Source organism: Staurois parvus, unplaced genomic scaffold (assembly GCF_062004578.1).
Source record: "Staurois parvus isolate SC_StPar_1 unplaced genomic scaffold, SC_StPar_1.0 ptg000361l, whole genome shotgun sequence".
Lineage (NCBI taxonomy): Eukaryota > Metazoa > Chordata > Amphibia > Anura > Ranidae > Staurois > Staurois parvus.
This window is the reverse complement of record NW_028318157.1, coordinates 19,190,702-19,216,258: the sequence shown is the minus strand read 5'-3', so window position 1 is coordinate 19,216,258 and position 25,557 is coordinate 19,190,702. Positions and strand designations below refer to the sequence as shown.

Here is a 25,557-nt window from a genome sequence, read left to right as displayed (position 1 = left end):
AATCTAGGAGGCAGCTAAAAAAGTTAGGAGCCAATTTTTCTTTTAGTGTAGCGTGGGTTGTCAGCACCCGGGGCAAGGCAACTCTTGGGCAACAAGCTTAACGTGATGCAACTTTCTGCATGGCAATCGCATCAAAACCACACCATGTTTTAGATGCCATAGAAAATAATGGCACCTGGACCTGCGTTTTGCGATCGCAGCGATTCTGCACCAATCCCAAAACCAGAAAAAAAGGTAGCGCTCTAACCAAATCAATAATGACAAAAATCACTCATCAAAACTTGAATAAAATATATAAATGTTTAAAAAAAGGAAAAAAGTGAAAAATATATAAAAATACAAAAGATATATAATCTTATGTGCAAACAAATTTTGATAAAACTTTTAACAAAGTGTTCTATTTCATCCTAAAAAATATGTATTCTAAAAAATCAATACCAAACCTGGAAAAAAAAATGTGTCCAATAATAGTGTCCTTAACCAATAATTGGTTAGAGCGCTACCTTTTTTCTATTTTGTCACTTTTTACCTTGTTTTGAGGGTGAGGTTTTAGCTGATTTTTTTTTTTTTTTTTTTTCACAGATTATTTGTTTAATAAGTGTTTCCAGTGGCGCTCTCCATACCCTAAAACAATCCCAAAACGCCCAGGTGTGAATGGGATGTGTTTTCCAACTCACAGATTCGCATGACAGGCTAGCTATGGTTCCTATTGAGGTGGTTCACACAGATGCTATCCGCACGCATTGTGTTTTGAGTGCCATTATGAAAAGGGTCCTGTGTGAGTTTATAGCAGTTCATTCCAGCCTTGCAAGTGTAGAGTAGAGTAGCATGCGGAGATAAGTGTTGCTATAGGATTTGTAATGGGAGGAGTTTTTGCATTGAAGTCAATGGGAGGAGTTTTTGCATTGAAGTCAATGGGAGACAATGTATGAACACAGGTGCTAGGATGCATTTTCTAGTCTCCATGGTGACCTGGGATTTGTCGAGCCCTGCAGAAAATGCACTAAAATTCAGCAGGAAGAGTTTTCTAAAGACAAACTGTTTCTGCTTCCAAACAGGGAAAATTCACACCAGCAGCTGTCACACATGAGTGTTTGTGTGCACTGGGGGGATCACAGTACTGAAGCTGCATTCCCAGGGAAGGGTACTGGTTTTCTTCTCTTTTTACGAAAAAAACCTCAAACTTTTATTGACATGTTACAAGTGACATTTCATCAAGTTCTAGTCACACATTGGTGTTTGGATACTGTGGTTTCTGGCACAACCTGCTGCACTGGAAAAAAATCATTGCATGCTGCACTTATTTCATCGCACACCACTTTATTGCAGTCCCTTGTCTTTGCATTCGGACTGCGCTGAGCAACGTTAACTAGCTCATCCCAATGGGAATTCAGTGGACCTTAGGTAGGTGTAAGTGTAGACAAGATGGAATGTTTCTTGGCCCAGAAGACATCCCACACTGCTTTATGGTTTTCTTTTATATTTTTTTGCTCCAGGAAGATGCACAAGAGGAATTTGGTTGGAAACTAGTACACGGTGATATATTCAGACCTCCCAAGAAAGGAATGCTACTTTCTATATTCCTGGGTCAAGGAACACAAATTTTTATTATGACATTCATTACGCTGTGTAAGTACATATGTAGTGTTTTTATTCAGCTAGGTAGCATGAAACGCTGCTATTGTGTCATTTTAAACTATGAGGCAAGCATATATTGTTGCAAGTGTGGTCAGGATTATTTGATTCACCCAGGAAAGCAAAGATCATAAATTGTATCACCTTTGCTGGGCCAGCAAGCTTTGTAAACTGTTTGTCATACACAATGTAATAAACAGAAGTAGTGAGCTTCTGAAGCCTATCTTTGGCAAATGTACAGATATCAACTTTGACTATAGATCAACAAAATTATGTTTTCTGAAAGCAAAGGACAGGTTCAATAAAAAGCTGGCTGTCCCAATTTTGCATGTTACATGATATTAATGTAAATGGTTTGAAATGTAAGAAATCCTACATTAATAGTCTATATTTTCAGTAAAAAGTAAAAGTACAATAAAAAGATTCTTAATGCACACAAATGCAATGTACTCTTCCCATTTTTGCTTACTTAACCACACTTTTTTTTTAAAGGCTAGGTTCACCTTTTTAAAAATAAATCATAAATGCACAAGTTTTTGCAGAAGAAAATGTGCATTTAATATTCTTATTTATAGGAGCCTGCAAAGCATTTCATCTGCGATCAGTGAAATGTCAGGCTCCTGCAGACACTTTTTCCTACTTTCTGCTAATGACTCTGTACAGGCTTCCATTTTGAGAGCAGAAGGAAGTGTCAATGGACTAAGCGTGCTGATTACAGCACTCGTAGCCCAATGGGAAGTACTAGTCCATCTACAGCTGTGGCAGATGGGACTAGTTTATTCATTCACAGAACTCTTTTTAATTTAAATGCGATAGGTGCTGCGGGTCAGAGGAATCCTCTGTCATGGGGGAAGACTCAGAGGGCGAGGGGAGTGTTACACCTCCATTTAGGGTGTAACACGTAACATGTTCCTAAAGGTGAACGAATCCTTTAAGTACAAAATGGACCTTGCATAAAGTGGATTAAATCACTTTTTTTTTTTTTTTCTTCAGGAACTGGGAATTCTTTATGAAACAATGTTTTATTCTCTTTACACAATAGATATAATCTAACTTTGGGCCTTTTTTGTTTTAAGTTTTGGCATGCCTTGGATTTCTGTCACCTGCTAACCGAGGAGCACTGATGACATGTGCAGTTGTATTGTGGGTCTTGCTGGGAACTCCAGCTGGCTATGTGTCTGCTCGGATGTACAAGAGTAAGTAACCGGTTTCTGTGTTTCATATGTTATCCTATATGGCAAGTATGTAGCCCTCAAATAAAACCGTGTTGGTAAAGTTGGTTTCCTTTTTCCACTTGAATAAGGATATTGTGCTGCTATTCTTTTTGTCTTAATCCTACACATGCTAAGAAGGAGATGCTTCACTCTTTGGATGTTGATTGAGCTGTTAAATTTATCAGAGATCTACAGCTCCAGTTTGACAGTCTGACTGTTCTCCCTTTGGGGAGGGATCTTTCAAGGGTAAAGCTGCTTCTTGATCCACTATTTTTAGGTGGATTAATCTGTACTTACTGAGCTATTCAGCATCAAGCTTCTGTTGTTCAAGGTTATAGGGCTTCCACCCGGTCTTTTCTGAACACATTTACGTAGTTTTACCACAGGGGTGCCCAACCTTTTGAAGATCAAGGGCCACTTAGGGATTTGTAAACTAGATGTGGGTCACAATGAAATGGAATGGTTCAGAATTTTGAGATTTTTATTTTGAATGGCATAATGAACATTTTCCTTCTGCAGCCACTGAATGCCAGTGGTAGGGAGAGGAGGAGAAGCCTGCTTTCAGCAGTTGCAGGAAGAAAATGGAGTGTATTGGTTTCTATATTTGCCACCCCTCCTGTTCCAAGTCTAAAACCGTATGTGAGAGGGGGGCCACATGGAGCATGGGTTGGGGTTGCTATTGCAACCCCTGATGCTACACCAGCGGTTGGGGAGGGCGTGGTAAAAAAAAGTCTCAACTATTGGGTTTATCGTCCCCCCAAACAGCAAATGTAAACAAGCTTTTACTGTCCTGAGCCCCCTGTAAGGCTACGTTCACACTGATATGCTGCGGTTTACCCACACCTCGGAAGCAGCATAGTGCACCTGCGGCTTTTCTGTGGGTTAGCTCTGCTTTGCCCTTGACTTCCGTTATATCTTGTGGGCATGGTGCACTTCTGAAAGGGCACCAAAACTCTCACATTCAGTTTGAGGGCTCTGAGGTCCACAGGTTGAGCACCCCTGTTCATGCCTCCGCAGATGCCAGTTTTGCACAAAAGGTCTTGTAGACTGCATTGTAGCAAGTGTTTTGGTTTTTGGATATTTTGGCCTTGTTGCTGTGTTACTCACCCCTCATGTTCAATACTTTTGGACATCCCAAGTAGTCATAAAAGTACCCTTTGTCCTGGAATGCACAATTTAACAAATTAAGGGTTTTGGTTTACCAGTAAAATCCTTTTCTTGGAGTAAATCACAGAATACAGGGATCCTTCCCCATATGGAAGAAAAATATATTTGAAATATATTTTGAGAATATTCTTCCCAATAATTTTGCCATATATTTGAAATACTACAATTTTGACCATATTCAATATATATATATATATATATATATATATTAAAAATACATTTCAGATATACTGAATGTCTTTAAAAATACAAATATATGTAAAAATATGTTAAAATGACTTTTTTCTGTTAAACAAAAAAATCTGAAGAATATATTTTAAAATTCTATAAATTTAGATTTCTATTTTTAAAGACATACAGTATATTGGAAATGTATTTTTAAAAATATTTTTTATACATTTTGTAATATTTCAGATATATTTTTCTTCCATGTGGGTCCCTTCTTTGTATTCCTCATTACTGCTGTGGCTCAGCTAAGCTGGAAGGGGATACGCCTTGGTAGGAATTTCTTGCTTTTTTTTTTTGGCCAGTGTCCATTCACCTAAAAGTGGCAGCATAACCCAAGTAGTCTTAAATATGATGTACCCTGGGTCCTGTGTTATACACAGAGAAAAATAATTTTACATGTGAATCAAAAATTCTAATTTTTAACATGATGTGTCAATTTTACAGACATTAGACAATAGCCATAAACATTTGCACATTGTATTGCAACGTTGGTTGCATAATAATTCACGCAACTTTAGACATCAGATTAGCTCCAATGCTTGCACCTTCAGAGCTCCAATCAGCCCTAAATGCAGGGGTTTTATATAAATGCTGCAGTGGCTCAAACAAGAGGAGGTAAAATGTTTTCGTGCAGGCAGGCTTCTTTTACACACTAATGCTCAGCTGCTGGGTAGCCTAAATTGTCAGTGATGTCAGGAAGGTGGGTTCACTATGGGCAGGCTGTACATTGTAATTAACAGCCTAGTGAGCTGTCAATTACAGCCTATGGCAGTGATTCAGCTGTCGGTGAAAAAGACATTGTAAGCAAAACAATTCAGTGCATCACATGTACAGTGGAAATAAAAAGTCTACACACCCCTGTTAAAATGTCATGTTTCTGTGATGTAAAAAAGAGACAATAACTCATTTTAGAACTTTTTCCACCTTTTAACCACTTGCCGACTGCAGATAGCCGAATGAGGGCTTCACTGCGGCAAGAAGTTCTGGGAGGGCGTCCTCTGACGTCCTCCCAGAATGCACTCTCCTACGGACACAGCTGATCACGTGACGTGGTAAAAGGCCAATCACATGGCCTTTTACCACGTGGTCAGCCATGTCCACTGACACACTGATCACCGGGAAATGCAGTTAACAGTTATCGGCTGCACTTTCCTCACGCTGTCATAGGAAAGTACTGCCGATAACCGGCAGTTGTCAGAGGAGGGAGAACTGATGATCAGTGCCCTGATGATCAATGCCCACCAGTGCTGCCCATCAGTGCCCAGCAGTGCCGCCAGTCAATGCCCAGCAGTGCCTCTTATTTTGTTTATAGTGCAAAAAATAAAACACCCAGCGGCGAGTAAATGCCACCAAAGAAAGCTCTATTTGTGTGAAAAAAAATTATAAAAATTTCATATGGGTAGAATGTTGCATGACCGCGCAATTGTCATTCAAAGTGCGACAGCGCTGAAAGCTGGAAATTGGCCTGGTCAGGAAGGGGGTATATGTGCCTGGTAGGCAAGTGGTTAATGTAACCTATAAACTGTACAACTCAGTTGAATAACAAACTGAAATCTTTTAGGTGGAGGGAAGAAAAAATAAAAAACTAAAGTAATATGGTTGCATAAGTGTGCACACCCTTAAACTAATACTTTGTTGAAGCACCTTTTAATTTTATTACAGCACTCAGTCTTTTTGGGGATGAGTCTATCAGCTAACACATCTTGACTTGGCAATATTTGCCCACTCTTCCTTGCAAAAACACTCCAAATCTGTCAGATTGTGAGGGCATCTCCTGTGCACAGGCCTCTTCAGATCACCCCACAGATCTTTGATCGGATTCAGGTCTGGGCTCTGGCTGGGCCATTCCAAAACTTTAATCTTCTTCTAGTGTAGCCTTTCCTTTGTTGATTTGGATGTATGCTTTGGGTGGTTGTCATGCTGAAAGATGAAGTTCCTCTTCATGTTCAGCTTTCTGTCAGAAGCCTGAAGGTTTTGTGCCAATATTGACTGGTATTTAGAACTGTTCATAATTCCCTCTACCTTGACTAAGGCCCCAGTTCCAGCTGAAGAAAAACACCCAAAAGAATGATGCTGCCACCACCATGCTTCACTGTGGGTATGGTGTTCTTTTGGTGATGTGCAGTGTTGTTTTTGCACCAAACATATATCTTTTGGAATTATGGCCAAAATGTTCAAACTTGGTTTCATCAAACCATAACACATTTTCCACATGCTTTTGGGAGACTTCAGATGTGTTTTTGCAAAATTTAGCCAGGCCTGGATGTTTTTCTTTGTAAAAAAAAAGACTTCCGTCTTGTGACTCTACCCCATAGCCCAGATATATCAAAAATACGGGAGATTGTTGTCACATGTACCACAAAGACAGTACTTGCTAGATATTCCTGCAGCTCCTTTAATGTTGTAGGCCTCTTGGCAGCCTCCCAGACCAGTTTTCTTCTCATCTTTTCATCAATTTGGAGGAACGTCCAGTTCTTGGTAATGTCACTGTTACGCCATATTTTCTCCACTTGATGATGACCATCTTCACTGTGTTTCATGGTATATCTAATGCCTTGGACATTCTTTTGTTCCCTTCTCCTGACAAATACCATTTAACAATGAGATCTCTCTGATGCCTTGGAAGCTCTCTGCGGACCATGGCGTTTGCTGTAGGATGTGACAAAAAAAATGTCAGGAAAGACGTGCTTGAACAGCTGAACTTTATTTGGGGTTAATCAGAGGCATTTTAAATGATGACAGGTGTGTACTGACTCCTATTTATCCAGTTATAAGAGGGTGTGCACACTTATGCAACCACATTATTTTAGTATTTTATGTTTACTCCCCCCCCCACACACACACTTTTTATATCCACTGTATGTAGCAAGCAAGTTTTACTAATTTTGCTTTCATTGTACTCCAATTTTTTTCAGCTTTTGGAGGAGAGCGATGGAAATCCAATGTGCTACTGACAGCCCTTTTGTGTCCAGGGTAAGTTCTGTGTGTTTATTGTTAACTTGTAGTGATATAAACGTATAATTGTTCTTTAGGCTGCATTTACACCTGAGCATTGCTTTTTTGAGCATTGTTTGGGCATTTTGAGTGTTTTTGTACAAACTTTTTGAAGCATTTTTCAGCTTTGGCATTTTAAGGAGAAGGCACCCACCGCCTTCCCAACCTGTGACTCATTCCTGCTGCCAGCAGCAGGAATGAGTCATTGGTTAAGCTGCCAGCATCCTACCAATGGTGAATCATCCCTGATGTCAGTGGGGATTTCCGCTGACAGCAGAATATAAACAAAGATGTCGGCATTGGAAAAAAAAACAGTGTGGGGGTCCCCCCAGCCATACCAGGCCCTTCAGTCTGGTGTGGATTTTAGGGGTAAACCCACACCAAAAAATGTGGGCTCCCCCCAAAAACACCCATACCAGACCAGAAATCTTTCTTGGTCTACCTGACCGTGGCTTGATATCAAGAGATCCCCGAATTTTCCACTTCTTAATAATTGATTGAACTGACTGGCATATTCAAGGCTTTTGATGTCTTTTTATATTTTTTTTCCATTACCTTGTTACACAGGTCTTTTGACAGTTCTTTTTTTCTCCCCATGGCTTAGTATCTAGCCGTCTCAGTGCATCCACGTGAGAGCTAACAAAGTCAATGACCATTTATACACACACTATTTGCAATTTAAAAAGCTACAGATGTGGGAAATTTACCTTACATTGCCATTTTAACCTGAGTGTGTTGCCTTGTGTGTCTGTACCAAGGCCAATCATTATTGGGTATTTTAACTTTTGATCAAGGTCATTTGGGTGCTTTCTATTATCATTCTGATTTAAAAAGGATCCAAACAACTATGTGTTAACAAATGGCTTTATATGATCACTATCCTTTAAATAAAAGTGTTTTTTGGCACGATCTGTCATATTTTCAATTTTAATGCCAAATGTCACGATTTCTGCCAGGGTATGCAAACTTTTGAGCACAACTGTACATGAGCTTCTTTTAGCGTGCTTTCAGCGCAGTGGGTGGTATTCCAAAAACGTGCTAAAAGCGCAGAAAAAAAAAACTGTGAAAACGTGACTCAGTAGTGTTGCTCAGGTGTAATGGGGTTGTAGAGTTCAGTTGAGGGAAGTTTGAAAAAGTCTTTCTACCTAGTTTGCACTGGTGCTATAGACCTCAAAGCAAGGATTTCCACCACTGGAGCCAAAAAGATGTAAACGGCGTCTATGTTTCGAAGTAGATGGGTATGATCTGTTGGTGTACTTCTAAAATTTTACGTACTTTTGTGCTATATAAAAAAAACTTCCACTACTAGTCTGCCTAAAGCAGAACTCAAGCCTAGGTTATTGGAAAAATCAAATAACATCATGTTATAAGGTAATGGTGAATGGTAAACAATTGCTTTTTGCTAAAACAAATATGGGACTCTGGATTTTTAAATCTTGACAATGGTCATGTGACTGGCTGATGAAGGAAGTCCCAAATTATTCAGGCAGGAAAAGTCCATGTAAAAATGGAGTAGACTATTTCCATGGTTTCCAGATTAATACATTTGTACTTTTCCCCCTCCGTTTTAAAAAAAATCATGGTTGGTGGCAGCTTGAAAATGTAAAGGTGTTTCTATGATCATGTTTTTTTTTTATGTAGTTAATAGGTCCACTGCTACTATGCCTGTGACATTTATCTTTGCTAGTATAATAATTTAAGGGTTTCATTTTTGATTGACATATATTACATTTCTTATATTTATTTAAGCATTCAATAATATGATTTATAGTCAAGAGCATCCTATATAACCAAACTTGTTTAATGGTTAAAGAACCTTTTTGAACATTGTTACATGTTCTACCTGTATTTAGGGTGGAACATGTAATATGTTCCAGCAGCTGCAGCCTCCCCTCCACCGCTCCTCCCCGTGACAACGAGCAAGGATCTTCTCCCTGCTCCTGCGGTCACTATTTGAAAATAACACGGCAGAGATTCCTGTGAATTACTACAAGTACTATCAGCCTTTGTGGCTGTTGCCTTTATCTTCAGTTATGAATGGACAGCGGGGTCGCAGATGAGCGGCCTCTTGGTTCATTCACAAGACCTGCAGCTTGTAAGCAGTCAGCCTGTATGCAGGTATGGGCTGAAAGCTGCAGGGCTTCCCTCTTGGAGTTTGGCATTGAACCCCTGAACCACTAATGAGTGCAATGCTTTTCAGGCTCTTTAGGGGAAAATAATAAATGTACATGTTTCCTGCAAAAATATGTGCAATCATTTTTTTTTCCTTTTTTTCCCCAAAAGGTGAATTTATCCTTTTAATATAAAGACTATACATGGACATCTGTTTACTAGATTTGGCCACCAGAAAGCCACATAGCTAAAGCTACCAGAATGAAGCTGTAATATAATGGGTGCCAACTACATATATAGGGTGCTTTTAGTATTTGCCATATTTGTTCCTTTATTGGATATTTTTTTCTTTTTCCACAGAATTATTTTTGCTGATTTCTTCATTATGAATGTAATTTTGTGGGTTAAAGGCTCTTCAGCTGCAATCCCCTTTGGGACATTAGTGGCTATCCTGGCAATGTGGTTTGGAATTTCTGTCCCCCTGACATTCCTAGGAGCATACTTCGGATTTAAAGACAGAGTAAGTACCAGAGGACAATAATCCTATATTCCTTACATTATTAAAAGCGTATCTAAACTCAAACAAAAGAATGTTTATTTATTGTGGATTATTGGACTTTAGTGGATGCGTTTGTTTTCCTTTTTCAGGCTGGTTTCCCTTTTATCTTCAACTGGTAATCCTGTAAATAATACCCTTTCTATCCTAAGGTTACTACTTTCTCTTACCACTGTAATAATAGAGCGAGATATGATTATCACCCACATTGGACTTGCCTTCCTCTCTTCATTGCCATGACATGGAGGGAGGGTAGTGGGGTTAGCACTTTACAAAAGGAAGAAAACATTGGGCTTTCAGTGCAGCTCACAGTTCTTGTCAACTTAACAAGAACACAGCATTTCTGGCAAGCTCAACAGGTATTTTCTGTACTTGATAAAACCGATTTTTAGATTTTCATTATTCAGCCTAAGAACAAAGGACTGGAAAGCTGCAATATATAAAAATTTTAGATATCCTGTTAATGATTTTTTGCAATTAAAACTAAAATCTCGTCTCCGGGATGGGACAGGTGGCTACCAGGTGCATAACCAAATGAATATGTTAACTGATAAAAATTGTTCTTTGCTGTGTGTGGGTTTTTGTGGGTCCACTTTAGTGTTCTACAGATGGGGAAATGACAGTATTGCATGCATAGACTTGTACCACTGAGAAATAAATACATTTAAAGTATAACTAAAGGCAATTTTTTATTATTCGGTAGAGTGGAGAGGCATTAGAACACCAGTCAGGTTTTTATTGCTGTCTGTCTCAACATTAGGGAGATTCACCCTCTCTCGGTTTGTCTTATTTACCTTTATCACCCAGAGTGAAAGTAAAGGAAAATCCCTAATTTTTGATCATCCCCACAACGTGTAATAGAGGGGTATCTTCCAAAGGGGACACTAGTTCTGGTGAGCCTGGTGACAACAAAGGATTTACTTGCTTTGGAGAGATTTCCTTACTTCCTGTTTTTGGCTTTGGGACAGGAAATTAAGAAAATTCTGCCCAATGGGGCACAGATGGCAAAAAAACCTGACAGGGGTAGTAACCCTCCCTTGCTCTATCCAAAATGAAATAAAGTTTTGCCTATAGTTCTAGTTAATGTGCTGATGCTTGGAGTTCTATAGAGACAAGAGAGAGGCAGATCCAGTATGCTGGAGCTTCTAAGTCACAATAATCAGACCAGCCATGACTCCTATATCAACAGAAGTAGGACAGGATAGGCTCTGCTGGTTAACCCTTGCATCCCTTCTCTTTGGTGTGTTGCAGTACAGTGTGTAGGCAGTTGGTATAGTTCTCTTTACAGCCCTTCCTTTGCACACCTCAGCTGATTTAGGCTTTTCAACAGATGCTCTGATTGGAGAGTAGGCAGCAAGATATTCTGCAACTGCTGCTGAGAAAATTGTTGGGGTGAGGGTACCAAGGAAAATGACACAGCTTTTCAAGCCTGGTTATGAACATCTCACAGCATATCAATACAAAAAGGCAATTCCTGTACCCTCCAGAGCTTGTGCATTTGCTTATTTATCATGTGACAGATTTCTACTGCAAGGCTGACCTTTATTTAAAAAAAAAAAAAAAAAGTAAGTAAATTGGTATCAATAGCTGCAAGTCAATTTTGTAAATTTTTTTACAGTTTCATATTTTTATTCTTTATTTTCAACCACTTGCCCCCCTCCAGAGGATTTAACCCCCCCCCCCCCCCCCTTTCCTGACCAGGCCGTTTTTTTACAACATGACGCTGCGCAGTCATGCAACGCTGCAGCCAAATGAAAATGATGTCCCTTTTTTTTTTCCCCCCCACAACTGGAGCTTTTTTTCAGTGGTATTTTATCGCCTCTGCGTCCTTTTTTTTGTTTTGTTTTTTTTTTGTGCTACGTACAAAAATAAGACCCGACAGTTTGAAAAATAAACAATTATTTTTTTAAACCTATCCATTAAAAAAATTTTAAAATCAAATTTTCTCAAATTTAGGCCAGAATGTACTCTGCTATATGTCTTTTGCTAAAAAAAAAAAAAAAAAAAAAAATCCCAATACTCCTAAATTAATTGGTTTACGTGAAACTTATAGCATCTACAAATGGCGGTATATATACACTGGAATTTTATTGTGTGTGTGTGTGTGTGTGTGTGTATGTATGTATGAATAATATATATATATATATATATAATCTCTTAGTAATGGCGGTGATTAGCAACTTATGGCGGGACTGCGGAGGGCATTCTGACACTGGGGGTGGGAACTGACTAACCATCATTCACCACATCCCCAGTGTCACTAATACAGTGATCAGTGCTGATAAAAAGCACTGACACTGTACTAACGACACTGGGCAGTAGGGGTTAACTGTGTGCTGTTTTACTGCGTGCGCCCCACCTGGAAATGCAAAATCACATGTGTATATATACATGATTTGTACAGCCCTGCCACCCTCTAGCAGTAGTTCTGCTATAGGCGGTCGGGAAGCAGTTGAAGAGTCCCATAATGTCAATAACCTCCCTGGAGGTATTCCCAAGTGTAGCTCGGGGTAAACTTTCAGTACCAAAAGCGGTAACCCCGAGCTACACTCAGGATTACCCTGCAGCGTTGCTCCGGGATCCCTCTTGCACTTACCTTCTCCTTCGCTCCCACGATGTCCCCCCTGCAGCGTCCCCGGCCACCTCCTCCGGCCAATGCAGGCATCCGGGTTCCGGTCCCTGCGAGCGTCAGGACGTACAGGGGACGTAACCGGCGGGAAATTCAAAAATTTTAAAAGTGACATTCACTCAATACACTAAAATCACATAATAAAACATTACTGTATCAAAGTGTTTCACATTCATTTTGTCCCTAGTGCTTTGTCCTGTGCCCTGCCTGCATTTTTACTGTTCTTTCTGCCTGGAAACTGAGAAACGTCCAAAAAGCGTCCCTTTAGGTCAAAAGCAGTTTTAGACCAGCTAGAGTTGAGTGATAATGATTTGTGGGGAAATTCGTCATCAGACACTGAAAACAATTTTGCGACTTTGCTCAGTGATGTGCGAACTTGGTGCTCTATTTCAAATTTCAGTGTTTTTGGTTTGATTACATTATTGAATTCAATTTATTATTCTATTTTTTTATGATTATTTATTAAATTACAATTTATGATTTAGTGTTTCAAATTTTATCATACCCGAGATGTTTACTAGACTCTTGTTTGGACAGATTTCAGTGAGTTATTCCCAAAAAATTACAGGCCTACAATAAAAAAAAGACATATGTTCTTCAAAAAAACGTACTGCTTTGAGCACAGAAATACTGACATATTCATACCGCTAGGGAGGTTAAAGTGGCTGTGAACATGAGACATGAAACATGAACAAAGTATATCACTTGTGACAGATTTTCTTTACATCTAGAGAAAAAAGGTGAAAGGGGATAGAGCTCCAGCACACAGCCTGTGATTGACAGCCTCAGCTATGTTCCTGTGTCCTGTGTGAAGGCAGGAGTCCCTTCCCACCAATCAGATCTTTTCACTGAGCTTTGCCAAGTTTAATTTCAGCTCACCGCCCCCTGCTTTTTAGAGCAGAGAGATCCTGGGTAATTTCTGCACTTTGAATGGATGTACAGGACAGATGGCTGCAGATAAACAAGTACAAATTATGTAGAAGGATCTGTTTCATCTCTCTGTATCACCTGAGGCCAGTCACTTCACTGAATAAGACTTTACAACCACTTTAAAGTATAACTAACGGGAAAACCTGTTTTTTATGCTTTGCATAAAGGAGAGATGGATTAGAAGATTAGCACACCCGTGTCCCTGTTAAGTAGATTCACCCTCTCTATTTGTCCTGTTTACCATTATCATTGAAAGTAAAAGAGAATCCCAAATTTTGGTTTGTCCCCAGAAACATATGGAGAGGAAATCTTCCATTGGGGACACTAGTTCTGGTGACCTGGGGGCCCCAATGGATTCCCTTCTTTTGCAGGGATTTTCTTTCACTTCCTGTTTGGCTATAGGGCAGGCAGTGAAGGGAAATATCCACAGTGGGAGAAATATGGTGAAAAAAAACAAAAAACTTCACAGGGGTTATAACTACCTTGCTGTATTCAAAATGAAAAAAAAAGTTTTTTGTCTGTAGTTCTACTTTAAGCCATTTGTGAATCACCAAGTTTTTGTATTAGTGATACGTGATATGGGCACAAGGTGGCATCACTCTCTCTCATCAATGAGGTTTTTTTTTCTAGTTTTCTCTCTACTAACGCAATAATTTTCCATTGGTGGCTACAAATACAAACTCACTGGATCATCTGTTGCCTTCTACATTTAATTATCAGCAGGGGGATATTTATGAAGTTGAAGTAGATAAAATTACAGGTAAAATGATTGAAAATAAATTGTGTACCTCATAACAAGTGGTTATTTTAGGCAGTAAAGTAAAAACTGCAAAAACAAATGTAGTAATCTACTCGTATACTACTACTGTACTTTTATTTTGAGTGGAGGTGTAAAGTTGTACTTGCCTCCAGAAATGAACCATTACATTTTTCTATCAGTTTCTTTACCTGCCATTCAACCTACCTTCTGATATACGTTATGTGGTAGTGTTCGTTTATATTGGCTTTTAATAAACTGAGATGCAGGGCAATGAGAACAGCAAGAAGAGCAGACTACCGTAGAAACGTGACAGAGGCAGATCTTCAGACTGAGCATATGATTACGCTTACCTCTGCAGCCTCAGTGTACCCTTATCACCACCCACCCAATGTATGGCTTTTTATTGCTGTCTAGAAATGATGTGATATTTTTAAGCTTCTTTTGTAAATTCTGTTGTGTGTTGTTTTTTTTTTTTTTTTTTTAGTCTTTGCTGTTTCTTACATTTTCTTACTTGCTTTTATAGCCTATTGAACATCCGGTTCGCACAAATCAAATACCGCGTCAGATTCCCACACAGTCCTTTTTCACCAAGCCATTTCCTGGCATCATTATGGGTGGTATTCTCCCCTTTGGGTGCATTTTTATCCAACTGTTTTTCATTCTCAACAGCATTTGGTAAGTTTGTTTCCTATTTGGCAGTATTTGTTATTTTTCCGTGGCCACGATTTACTGTATTTTTCGTCATATAAGACGCACCTGACCATAAGACGCACCTAGGTTTTAGAGGCAGAAAACAGGAAAAAAAAAATTCTGAACTAATGGACTGCAGACACAGTAAGGAGATGACCAGAGACTGCGGACAGCACAGGGATGACCAGAGACTGCGGACAGCACAGGGATGACCAGAGACTGCGGACAGCACAGGGATGACCAGAGACTGCGGACAGCACAGGGATGACCAGAGACTGCGGACAGCACAGGGATGACCAGAGACTGCGGACAGCACAGGGATGACCAGAGACTGCGGACACAGTACAGGAGATGACCAGAGACTGCGGACAGTACAGGAGATGACCAGAGACTGCGGACAGCACAGGGATGACCAGAGACTGCGGACAGCACAGGGATGACCAGAGACTGCGGACAGCACAGGGATGACCAGAGACTGCGGACACAGTACAGGAGATGACCAGAGACTGCGGACAGTACAGGAGATGACCAGAGACTGCGGACAGCACAGGGATGACCAGAGACTGCGGACAGCACAGGGATGACCAGAGACTGCGGACACAGTACAGGGATGACCAGAGACTGCGGACACAGTACAGGAGATGACCAGAGACTGCGGACAGCACAGGGATGACCAGAGACTGCGGACAGCACAGGGATGACCAGAGACTGCAGACAGTACAGATGACTGCTGACCTTTGGGGAGGGGGGGAGCGGGTACCTGAATTTGACAGGTACCCGCTCTTACTTCCGCAGAGTTTTTTTTTTATCTTACCTGTTCCTCGATCCAGCCGCGCGCTGTCTTCCCGGCTTCTGTAATGGTGCTCGGCATGACAGCCGGGTGCCCAGTGCGCATGAGCGAGAAGCACTTGCGCTTTGTGATTGGTCCGGCGGCTTCTGGGATCTGTCATGTGTCCCAGGTACCGCCTTACCATTCACAAAAAGCACCGCTTCTTGCGCATGCGCACTTGACACCCGGCTGTCATGCCCAGTGCCCACACTACAGAAGCCAGGAAGACAGCACGCCGCTGGATAGAGGAACAGGTAAGGTCCCGCTGCAGAGCTGAGCGGCCGGCCCGGTATTCTGACACGGCCGCGGTGGAAATACCGGACCGGCCGCTCCATATTCGCCTTATAAGACGCACTGACATTTCCCCCCCAGTTTTGGGGAAGAAAAAGTGCGTCTTATACGGCGAAAAATACGGTATGTAATTCCTTACATTGGGAAGAAATTTCTCTTATTCAGAATCCTTATGTAGCTAGGAAGTTATTTGGTTGTATACCTATAAATGTAGCGCTCCCTAATACCACAATAATAAATAAATATATGATTCCATCTGTGATAACACACACCATAAATTCAAAATTAAATATAACAAATAAAGTGACCGTGATTAAAAATCAAACACTAAAAATGTGATTATTAACAAAGTATTCTTAATAATAGTCCCATCAATCAATAAACAGTCCAATAATAGTGATAAAGTGATTCATAAATCATCAATTGGTGACTTTCCGTGAATCCTCCAACCAGTAAAAATGTGCACTCACCTCCTTCTATGCCTATAAAATAGGCTATATACCTTTGTGGTTCACAAAACCTGGAACCTGCCAGAATAGTTGCAGTATAGAATGGATGTGAGGTCCTTCCTATGGTTATTTGGTACTTTTTTTTTTTTTTTTTGTTTTTTGGCCTGACCATACTTCTTACTTTTATGCAGGGGTTCATTTTTTTTTTTTTTTTTTTACCTCCTGGGTTACCTTCTTGATCCCCCTTTAAATATAGGATGGCAATGCATGTAGGATTGAAGATTTTTCTCCATCTTTTGACTACCCTCTTTCCCACTCCCAGGGCATTGATATAGCTGCTGGAAGCAGGTACGTAGCGAAGTTCAACGGTTGGGCCTCATGCACATCGGATGTTTTTTCAGCTGCTCATAGGGTCATCTGGCGTTTTTGGTACTTGTTAAAATATCTTTATAGAGTTGGAACTCTCCTTTTGATAGCTGATGTGCATGGGTGCAGTGTTAGCCCTAACGTGTAGAAACATTATCCATATCTTGCTTTCCTGAAATCCAGTAAGACTGACTATATTTTTGCGTTTGCTGTTACAATGTTGTAAGTTGATCAGGATGTGTCAGATGTCTGTCTGCATTAAGGCTCCATGCACACGGGGTGTTTTAATAATGCTGGTAACGTTAGCTGTGTAAAGTCCTGTTAAAAAGGTGAGTTTTTTAGCGTTTTTGTATTAGCTTTTAGCGGCATGTTTGTGTTTTTTTTAGAGGTGTTTTTTTTTTTTTTACCTCAAAAAAGCGTCCACAAATGCTGGTTGCCGCGATTTACCGCCTTTTGCCACGTTTTTCAGCGTTAGAGCATTTTTAGAGCTAAAAACTCATTTAGAAACCCACTAGTCCTGGGATTTTTTTCCTGCCAAAAAAACGTTGATTACAGTCTGTGTGCATGGACACATAGGATAACATGCTGGGGAGTTTACTGGCTGTAGAAAAAAATGTCAAAAGCCAAAAAGAGCCGCTGTAAAAATGTCCAGTGTGCATGAGAACTAATTGTGAAGAATAAATCTCTGTTGGATCTGGAAGGCAGCAAAGACACACAAATCATTTTAAGGAACTTTTCAGGGTGGACATATGGAGACTGTCAGTGCTAACTTATTTTGCTGTAGGGCTTCATTACTTAGAGAGTCACTGATTTGTAACTAGTTTGTGCAGATTTTGTATTGTGACCCATCACTGGCTACATCCTAGATTGTAAGCTCCAAGGAGCAGGGCCCTCCTTTCCCTCTTGTACTGAACTGTATTGTTGCTGTATTGTCTCCCGTTTTGTTGTAAAGCGCTGAGCAAACTATTGGCACTATATAAATCCTGAATAATAATAATAATGTGTGTTTTGTTCCAGTGACTCATTAAGTAGTTAAGGATGACCATCCAGGGGATTGCATCTTTAAAATCAAGTCGTCATTAGCAGCTCCTATTGTTTGACAGGTTATAATAAGATTGTGGATGTGAGAATAAGGCTCCATGCACAATGGGCTTTTAATAACGCTGGTAACATTAGCTGTGTAAAGTTGCGTTAAAAACGTGAGTTTTTCAGCATTTTTGCATTTGCGTTGAGCGGCGTTTGCTGCTTTTAGCGATGTTTTGCCGTGTTTGCGGTTTTTAGCGTGTTTTTTTTTTTTGCTCAAAAAGTTGTCCAAAAATGCCATTTTGCTGCGATTTACAGCTAAAAAAACTTCTCTATAAACCCACTAGTTCTGGGTTTTTCCAGCCAAAAAACGCCCCTGCCAAAAAACGTTGATTACAGTCTATGCATGCATGGACACATAGGATAACAAACTGGGAAGTTTACTGGCTGTAGCAAAAGATGTCAAAAGCCAAAAACAGCAGCTGTAAAAACGTCCAGGGTGCATGAGGACTAAAAATGTGGTGGTAGAATGACAAAAGACCTTTTCATTTCAGATTCACAGAAGTATGCATATTACCTAACTAAAGCTGGTCATAGGTGGATTGAAATTAGATTGGTTCAGTTGGGACAAGTCAAATTTTGATCCATCTATGGTCATTCCCATTCATGAGACGTCAGTCTAATGATCAATTTCTCACAAACTGGCTTTTTGTTCGATCTGTGTATTCTGACAGAGAAGTCCCTGCTCTCAGAATACGGCAGCATAGCAGGGAGTATTCCCCCATCCACTTTGCTTCTGTGGATGGGGAATTCCACACAATATATGACCAGCTTAAGACTGCCTGTCATTTAGCATACTAAACCAAATATGCAGTTGGTTTATCCTTAAATTGGATCTGTTGTTCAAATTTAAAGCATGCCATTTAATAATAAAAGTGGCCTACTGCTTAAGATCGATATAACACAGAGTGCTGCCCCTCTCCTATTAGCCCCAATTCCCCCCCCCCCTTTTCAGCTTTTCATTGGTAATTAAAAGATAATATCTTTAAAAGTGATAACGAATTAAAAGTGGATATTTTTTAAACCCGTACACGGTAAGGTATGGGTCAGGTCTGCCCTAATTGAAAACAATTAAGGCCTGAATTATGCAGCAGCAGTTTATAGGGATGTTATCCAAAGTTTGCCATACACTATTTGAATTTCATCCAGTTTCTTATGAACCAGCTAAAATTTGCTCCACAAGTGGCTCTGTTGCCACCCTCCCACTTGACATCCTTCAATTGAAAAATTGCAGGACCTGGACTGAAAATTGTCAACAGAACAACAGCTGCAATTTCAAAACGCTCTGTTAAAATGACAGATCGTGGAACCGCATGTTCAGATGCCATTCATTTTAATGGCACCTGAAAACTCTGTGCGGTTCTGCCGTGATTGTCATGTGATAAAATGCGGCAAACCACATTGCGTGATGCGTGTTGCCCAAAAGAAGTTCAATTCACACGTTAATGCAAACAATTCATGTTAAAAACAGATAAATACATTCTGAAACAGCTGGTTGATGAATATGCAAGACATTGGTTAAAAAAATTACTTTCAGGCAGTTGTAACTCAAATGTGTAATTACTGAAAATTTGCTACCTTTATTGTGGATGACTGGTACACTTTAATATGATAACCTTTTAATGGAAATAATCAAAGTAAAGGTATGCGCGTGTGTGTATATTGTCTTTTAGGCTTCATGCACAGGGCTGCAAATGACCATATAATGTGCAATAAGGCCAGATATTTCCTACCAGGAGTGGCAGCTGCGGCAGACAGCCTGTACAAATCAATGACCGACAGCTGCTGTATTCTAATCGCTACATGCATACAGGTTCATAAGGGCCTCCCTGAAAACATTTATTTTTATGTAATTCATATCATGCTGCTCTAGACATTAAAGTGCTACTAAACCCAGGACCCTGCATTCACTATATCTGATCTTCGACAGTACACAGAACATGGAAATGCAACTATTGTAGTAAATAGTAACTGCTAAATACCTTTTCTCATCAGCAATATATAGCGGTCTTGTGACTTCTATCTGTGTCCAGCTGAGCACTGGCTAATCTTGTAGAAGGAGTTTTCGTTCTCCTCTGACTATTCTGTGACGCTGCATAAACCCTGACCTTCTGTCTGGACAGCGCTGATTTGGCCCAGTGCTGATCACATGCTCCCTCCCAAAAAAAAAAAAACAAAAAAAAAAAACTCTAGCAATGTACACTAAACTGAGCATGTTCAGAGTAACTCCTAGAGCTCTGTACTATCAGCAGATGGATTGTGGACAGTAGAATAAGGGGAGGATCAGAGAAGACAAGATCAGACAGCCTGTTTACACAATATGGAGGATTAACCCCTTAGGTTCCACAGTGAATATAACAAGCATGCTTTACTGCATATACAGACTGATTTCACTGTTGTGGGTTTAGTAACACTTTAAATGTGCATTGTAAATCCAAATGTCTGTCAGAGTTGTTTCTTTGGATATGTATACTGTAGACATGCGTGTGTGTGTTCACTTTATGTATTTTGTTTTGTAGGTCTCATCAAATGTACTATATGTTTGGTTTCCTGTTTCTGGTGTTCATAATACTACTGATAACTTGTTCAGAAGCTACCATCTTGCTGTGCTACTTCCATCTATGTGCAGAGGTACTTTACCCACTTTGCCCATATTGTGTTGTGTGCTATTCGAAGGATATTTCCAATAAATGATCTCTTGTTTGATTTGCTGACCACCCCCACATCTCACGAATTGGATTCTGGTCAATGGAGTCAATTTTGTTTTCAAAAGAGAACTGTTGTATTTTATGGTTTCACTTTAATACAAACCTTTATTGCTGAAATGAATCATGAATAAACACTGTACACCCTCCTCATTCCCTCTGTCCCCACTGTACCTCCCTGGGTGATGAGTTATCAGTGCCCACTCTTCTCTGTGCAGCGCTTCCAGGACATACCAGAGCGATTCTGATTGGACAGCCCTGGAACAGAGCATCGCTCTCATCTGTTCAGTAATCACTGCTGAGAAAAGAGGGAGAAGAGCGACGATTTCAAATCCCCAGACCGCGGCATTGGCTGTGTCGGCACTTGCCAGCTCTGCATCCACAGACATAAGTACACTAGGGACAGGGAGACAAGAACTGTGTACGGTGTTCACCTTTTTTAATTTAAAAAAAAAAAAAAGGTGAATCAACCCTTTAAAAAAATATGTGGTTTACCTGCAATGAGACTACAGACTGTTCATTAAAAAGTAACTAGGAAGCTGTGCCCAAAAAAGCAGGCAAAGGGCAAAAGGCTAGTGCACCAGTATACCCTATGGTCTCTCGACAGCTGGTCTTTTCCACATAGCATACATTGTTCTGCACTGTGTTTGTTTCTGTGCAGAGGTGGCCATCTTGATGGAGGCATACATCTTTGTTTCCTTATGTCAGAGCCTCCAGCAAAGAGAACACTTGAGCAACACAATAGCAAATCTTCCAGGTACTGCTTAGGCACAATAAAAATGTTATAAATTGTTTCTTATAACATAACCAATATCTACTTTTTAAGTTCAAGTCCACTTTTTTATGCCTTTGCTATTATTGACCATACATACGTTTGTTGTTATACTTCTATTTTTTTTTTTTTACCGTTTTTCTTTTAGGATTACCATTGGTGGTGGAGGTCCTTCCTAACAAGCGGATTCACTGCTGTTTACCTTTTTATCTATGCAGTTCATTATTTCTTCTCTAAGCTTCAAATCACAGGAGCTGCCAGCACCATTTTGTACTTTGGATACACAATGATCATGGTTTTAATTTTTTTCCTGTTTACAGGTAGGTGATAATTATAGACAATTCCCAGAAACGTATTTGTTTTATACAAGTTTCCTGTTTTATGAAATGAGGATGTGCAAGAGATAATCAAGCTTTATCTTTCTAAGTAATCTTAAGGCTTAGATATTAAAACAAAGATCCCAATGCTTTAATTTTTAGCAACCAATTGCAGCTCAACTTTGACTGCTCTTTGTACAGCATAAAGGACTGTGCACAAGTGCACTGTTGCTCCCACTTGTACTGGATGATGAGAATGCCTTAAAGGTGTACCTGTCACAAGACAAATATTTGGGCTGTCATTGCAACCCTCCTTTTGAAACTTAATTTCCTGGCTTTAATGCCACAACTAGACACCTTGCCCTTCCTTGAAATTCTGTAAAGCTTTGCTAGAAACACGCATTTATGACGGTGAGCACCGGATGGAGTAAAGTGCCAGTGACCTGAGGGTCCATCTACATCGTATTGTTTTTAAAGTGTATTCAATTCAAATAATAAAACATTGTAATGCAAATAATAGTGAAACAAAAAAACAAATAATTTCCACAGCCAGAATAACTGAAGGGATAACTTCTATGTTTACTTTTTATAAATCTTTATAAAGATGGATTGGATTTCTTTTACTTTATCTTAGCACCAATAGTTATCAATTTTTCTCTGAGACGTTGAAAATTATCATTCCTTTTCTAGTATTCCTTTCTTGCTTTGCCATTAGGCCTTACTAATTAGCCGGCAGTGTTTGTTTTTCCATTTTTTGCCCTCGGAGTAGTACAGGTGGATGTAGAGTGACTCATTTTTCTCTGAAAGTTCATTCTCTGTACAGAAGTGATAAACCTGTCATCTGGTTGGTCTTAGTAATTGTTTTAAAAACTGTGTGTTGCTCTTTACATATAGGAAAGTCTTATAGAGCATTCACTTAATGCTATCTTAAAGGTTCAAGCTGATATAAAGCTAAAATGTTTTTGTTTTTTGAATACAAGAGTAGAACCGCTGTCGGCTTTGTTTTTCAATTTGCTATTCCCATTATGGAAAATTATTCAGTTTGTCTAGGGGACCACTGTCACCAGACCACTTAAAGTAAATGAAAACCCAACATTTTAAGTTGTCGCCAGAGCAGAAATAAAGGGAACTGGGACATTTCTCATTTTGAAGGGTTTTTAGTACAGTTCAGTACAAGTGAAGAAACTTTTCTCATTCAGGGCATGGATGGCAACAGAAGATTAAGAGGGTTTAAATCTTTTTACTGATCTATCCAAAATTATAAAAAGGTTTTGTTTTAGATGTACTTTAAGTCTACAAAAATTAATATTTTAGTTTTGGACAGAGGATGATAAGCTCATTCACCCACTGGCTTCATGTTGTTTCTTGGGGCTCTGGTACTGAGACTTCACCATCTAAGCCAGGAGTCTCCAAGCTTTTTAAACAAAGTGTAAATTTACTGTCTTTCAAACTTTAGGGGGGCTATACTGTGGTCAACAGGAGTAGAAAATGTCCTGGTGTCAGTGGCAGTAAACCATGCCCAATCTTTGGTAGTAGGGGGAGGAATACTGCACTATCATTGGTGTTAGTGGGGGGAATAGTACCCCATTGTCGGTGTCCGTGGCAGGAACTATGCCCCACTGTTGCTGGGAGTGGGGGGAATAAAGCCTTAAGGGCCAGATAAAAACAAGCAAAGGGCTGTATCTGGCTCCCAGGCTGCAATTTGGAAATCACTGCTCTAAGCTACAGTTGTCCAGCTGCCATTGCTGCTTTGAGATGATCTTTTTCATCTTTCCTCTGAGGCTTATGCTGCTACTAAGTGGATGTTCTGTTGTAAAAGATTACAAATGGTGCATCCAATATGTAATTTATGCTATCATAGTATTCTATGACTGGACAGGGCTGAATGCTGTACTGAGTGGTCCTTCTCGGATGAGGGGTCTGGAGTCTTCAAAGTGTTTTGGGTGGGAAGACGTTTCCAATCCAGTGTCTAGGTCTTGCAGGAGATCGGCAAGCTATGTGTCGTAGGTCAGAGCTCCCATCAGGAGGCAGGTGTGGGCTCCAGCCAGAAGTCAGGAGCATAGGCGTAAGGAGGGCTTTATCTGTGGACAGGAGGCTCCCTTTCCAGGAGACAAATGGCTGCATGGGTAGTGTGTGTGCATGTCCAGTGTGGAAGACAGGTGCCTTGTCCGGTCAGACAACTGACATAGACAGTATTGGTCATTGTCTTGTGTTGCCAGGGAGCAGTTTGTGTGACCACAACACTCGCCAAGTATCTGTTCTAGCCTTAAGGAAAGGCATTTGGACAAGACTGGGAGCCTGAAAGAAACAGCCAGACGACTGAACAATTTGTGCTAAACTGATGCTGTGAAAAGTTGAAACCCCTGCATTGGAAGCCTGATGTAAGGACCTTTCCTTTTCAATAAAATTGAGCGGAAAAGCCCTGAAACTACAGTTGGGACTGGCATGACTCACTGAAATTGCTACTACCACAATTCCCCACAATATCCCAGTGTTCATGGATGTATGCCTGGAACACAGAATACCTGCATTCTGGGTATACATTCCTGAATGCATATGGGTCCTAAATGTGAGTAACAGCTCTGTCCAGCTGTAGCATATTTCAGCCTGGCATAGGATGGAGGAAGATTTTTACTAACAGGAATGGAATTTGTACATAAGACACATCCTACTTACTGTAAGTGTTGTCTCTTGTACTGATTTTTGTGATTTTGGCTGCACAGAGGCTTTAGGAGTAGTGCCTACTACCTCCAATAGAAAGAATACAGTTTTTCTCTGTTTTGGTGAAACGGATTGGTGGGATTGCTCCTGTAGAAAGTGAAGGATTCAAAATCTAACAACAAATACTTTGAGGGTCCATGCCAGAATCAGCCATATCGGGCATCTCGGAATCTTAGTCTGCTGAACTGTGATTTGCAGAAACTGAGACCAACTGATTTGCACGTACCATAGGTAGATCTGACTGGGGTTTATAAGAGGCACAGAAAATATAATCCTTGTGTGTCGAGCTCAACCTCACAAACACTGCAAATGATGTTCTGAACCAGATAGTCGCCCACAGCCACCTGATGAATGCCGTTCTACTTGGCACCAGACATCGTACAGAGTTTGCTATACATTTTACTGTGTTATAAAAACCTAATTAGAAAAAGAGTAGTGGCAGAAAATTGAAATGTCTGTTCAAACTAAACAGTGCCTGGTCATCAGAGCACATCAACAAAAACACTGCATTGATATAGGAAAATGGCGGTTCGGGCATAAAACAGTGCCCAACTACCAGAAGAACACATTCATAGCCCTAGAATAAGAAAGGATGTCACACCCTGTAAAACTGAAATCGAAGTAAAAAAAAAAAAAACATGCCCATGAAACTACTGTCCCCCTCAACAATGCCCAGCCAGCTACAGGTGCTTGTTGGGTAAATACAACCAAAATCTCAAGTACATTAAAAGGTAATTATCCTTAACACAACAAGAGACCTGCTGCAGCCACTGACAAGTGAGTCTTCAGAGATGGGAACAGAAAAAACTGCCACAGCTCTGGTCTTGATAACTCTGCAAGGAATCCACAGATAAACTGTGCTGACTTGAATAGCCGAGTCCTGTGCTAACTGGAGGCAGGATGTCACTGGCAACAGCACAACACCAGTATACTTAAAGTAGTAGTAAACACAAAAGCAAACATTTATTATATTGCAGCTTACCAATTCTTAGATGTGATGGCTGCATTAGCTTTCAATTTTTAGGCTTTATTTCTTTTATTTTCACTTGGTTATCTGGCAAGTAAACCTTTTTTGTTTTTGTTTTTTAACAACAAGCTTTCCTGCTGTA

General features: G+C 40.1%; 1 protein-coding gene across 1 annotated transcript in view; it reads left to right on the top strand.

Moving 5' to 3' along the window:
• Positions 1-25,557, top strand: part of LOC149456535 (transmembrane 9 superfamily member 2-like) — a 64,157-nt gene that overhangs the window by 26,955 nt on the left and 11,645 nt on the right. Inside the window, exons 10-16 of the mRNA XM_089684988.1 lie at positions 1,497-1,629; positions 2,712-2,831; positions 7,160-7,217; positions 9,711-9,870; positions 14,749-14,900; positions 20,453-20,564; positions 21,559-21,730. Coding sequence (XP_089541114.1) covers positions 1,497-1,629; positions 2,712-2,831; positions 7,160-7,217; positions 9,711-9,870; positions 14,749-14,900; positions 20,453-20,564; positions 21,559-21,730 — 907 coding nt within the window. The remainder of the gene's footprint in view (positions 1-1,496; positions 1,630-2,711; positions 2,832-7,159; positions 7,218-9,710; positions 9,871-14,748; positions 14,901-20,452; positions 20,565-21,558; positions 21,731-25,557) is intronic.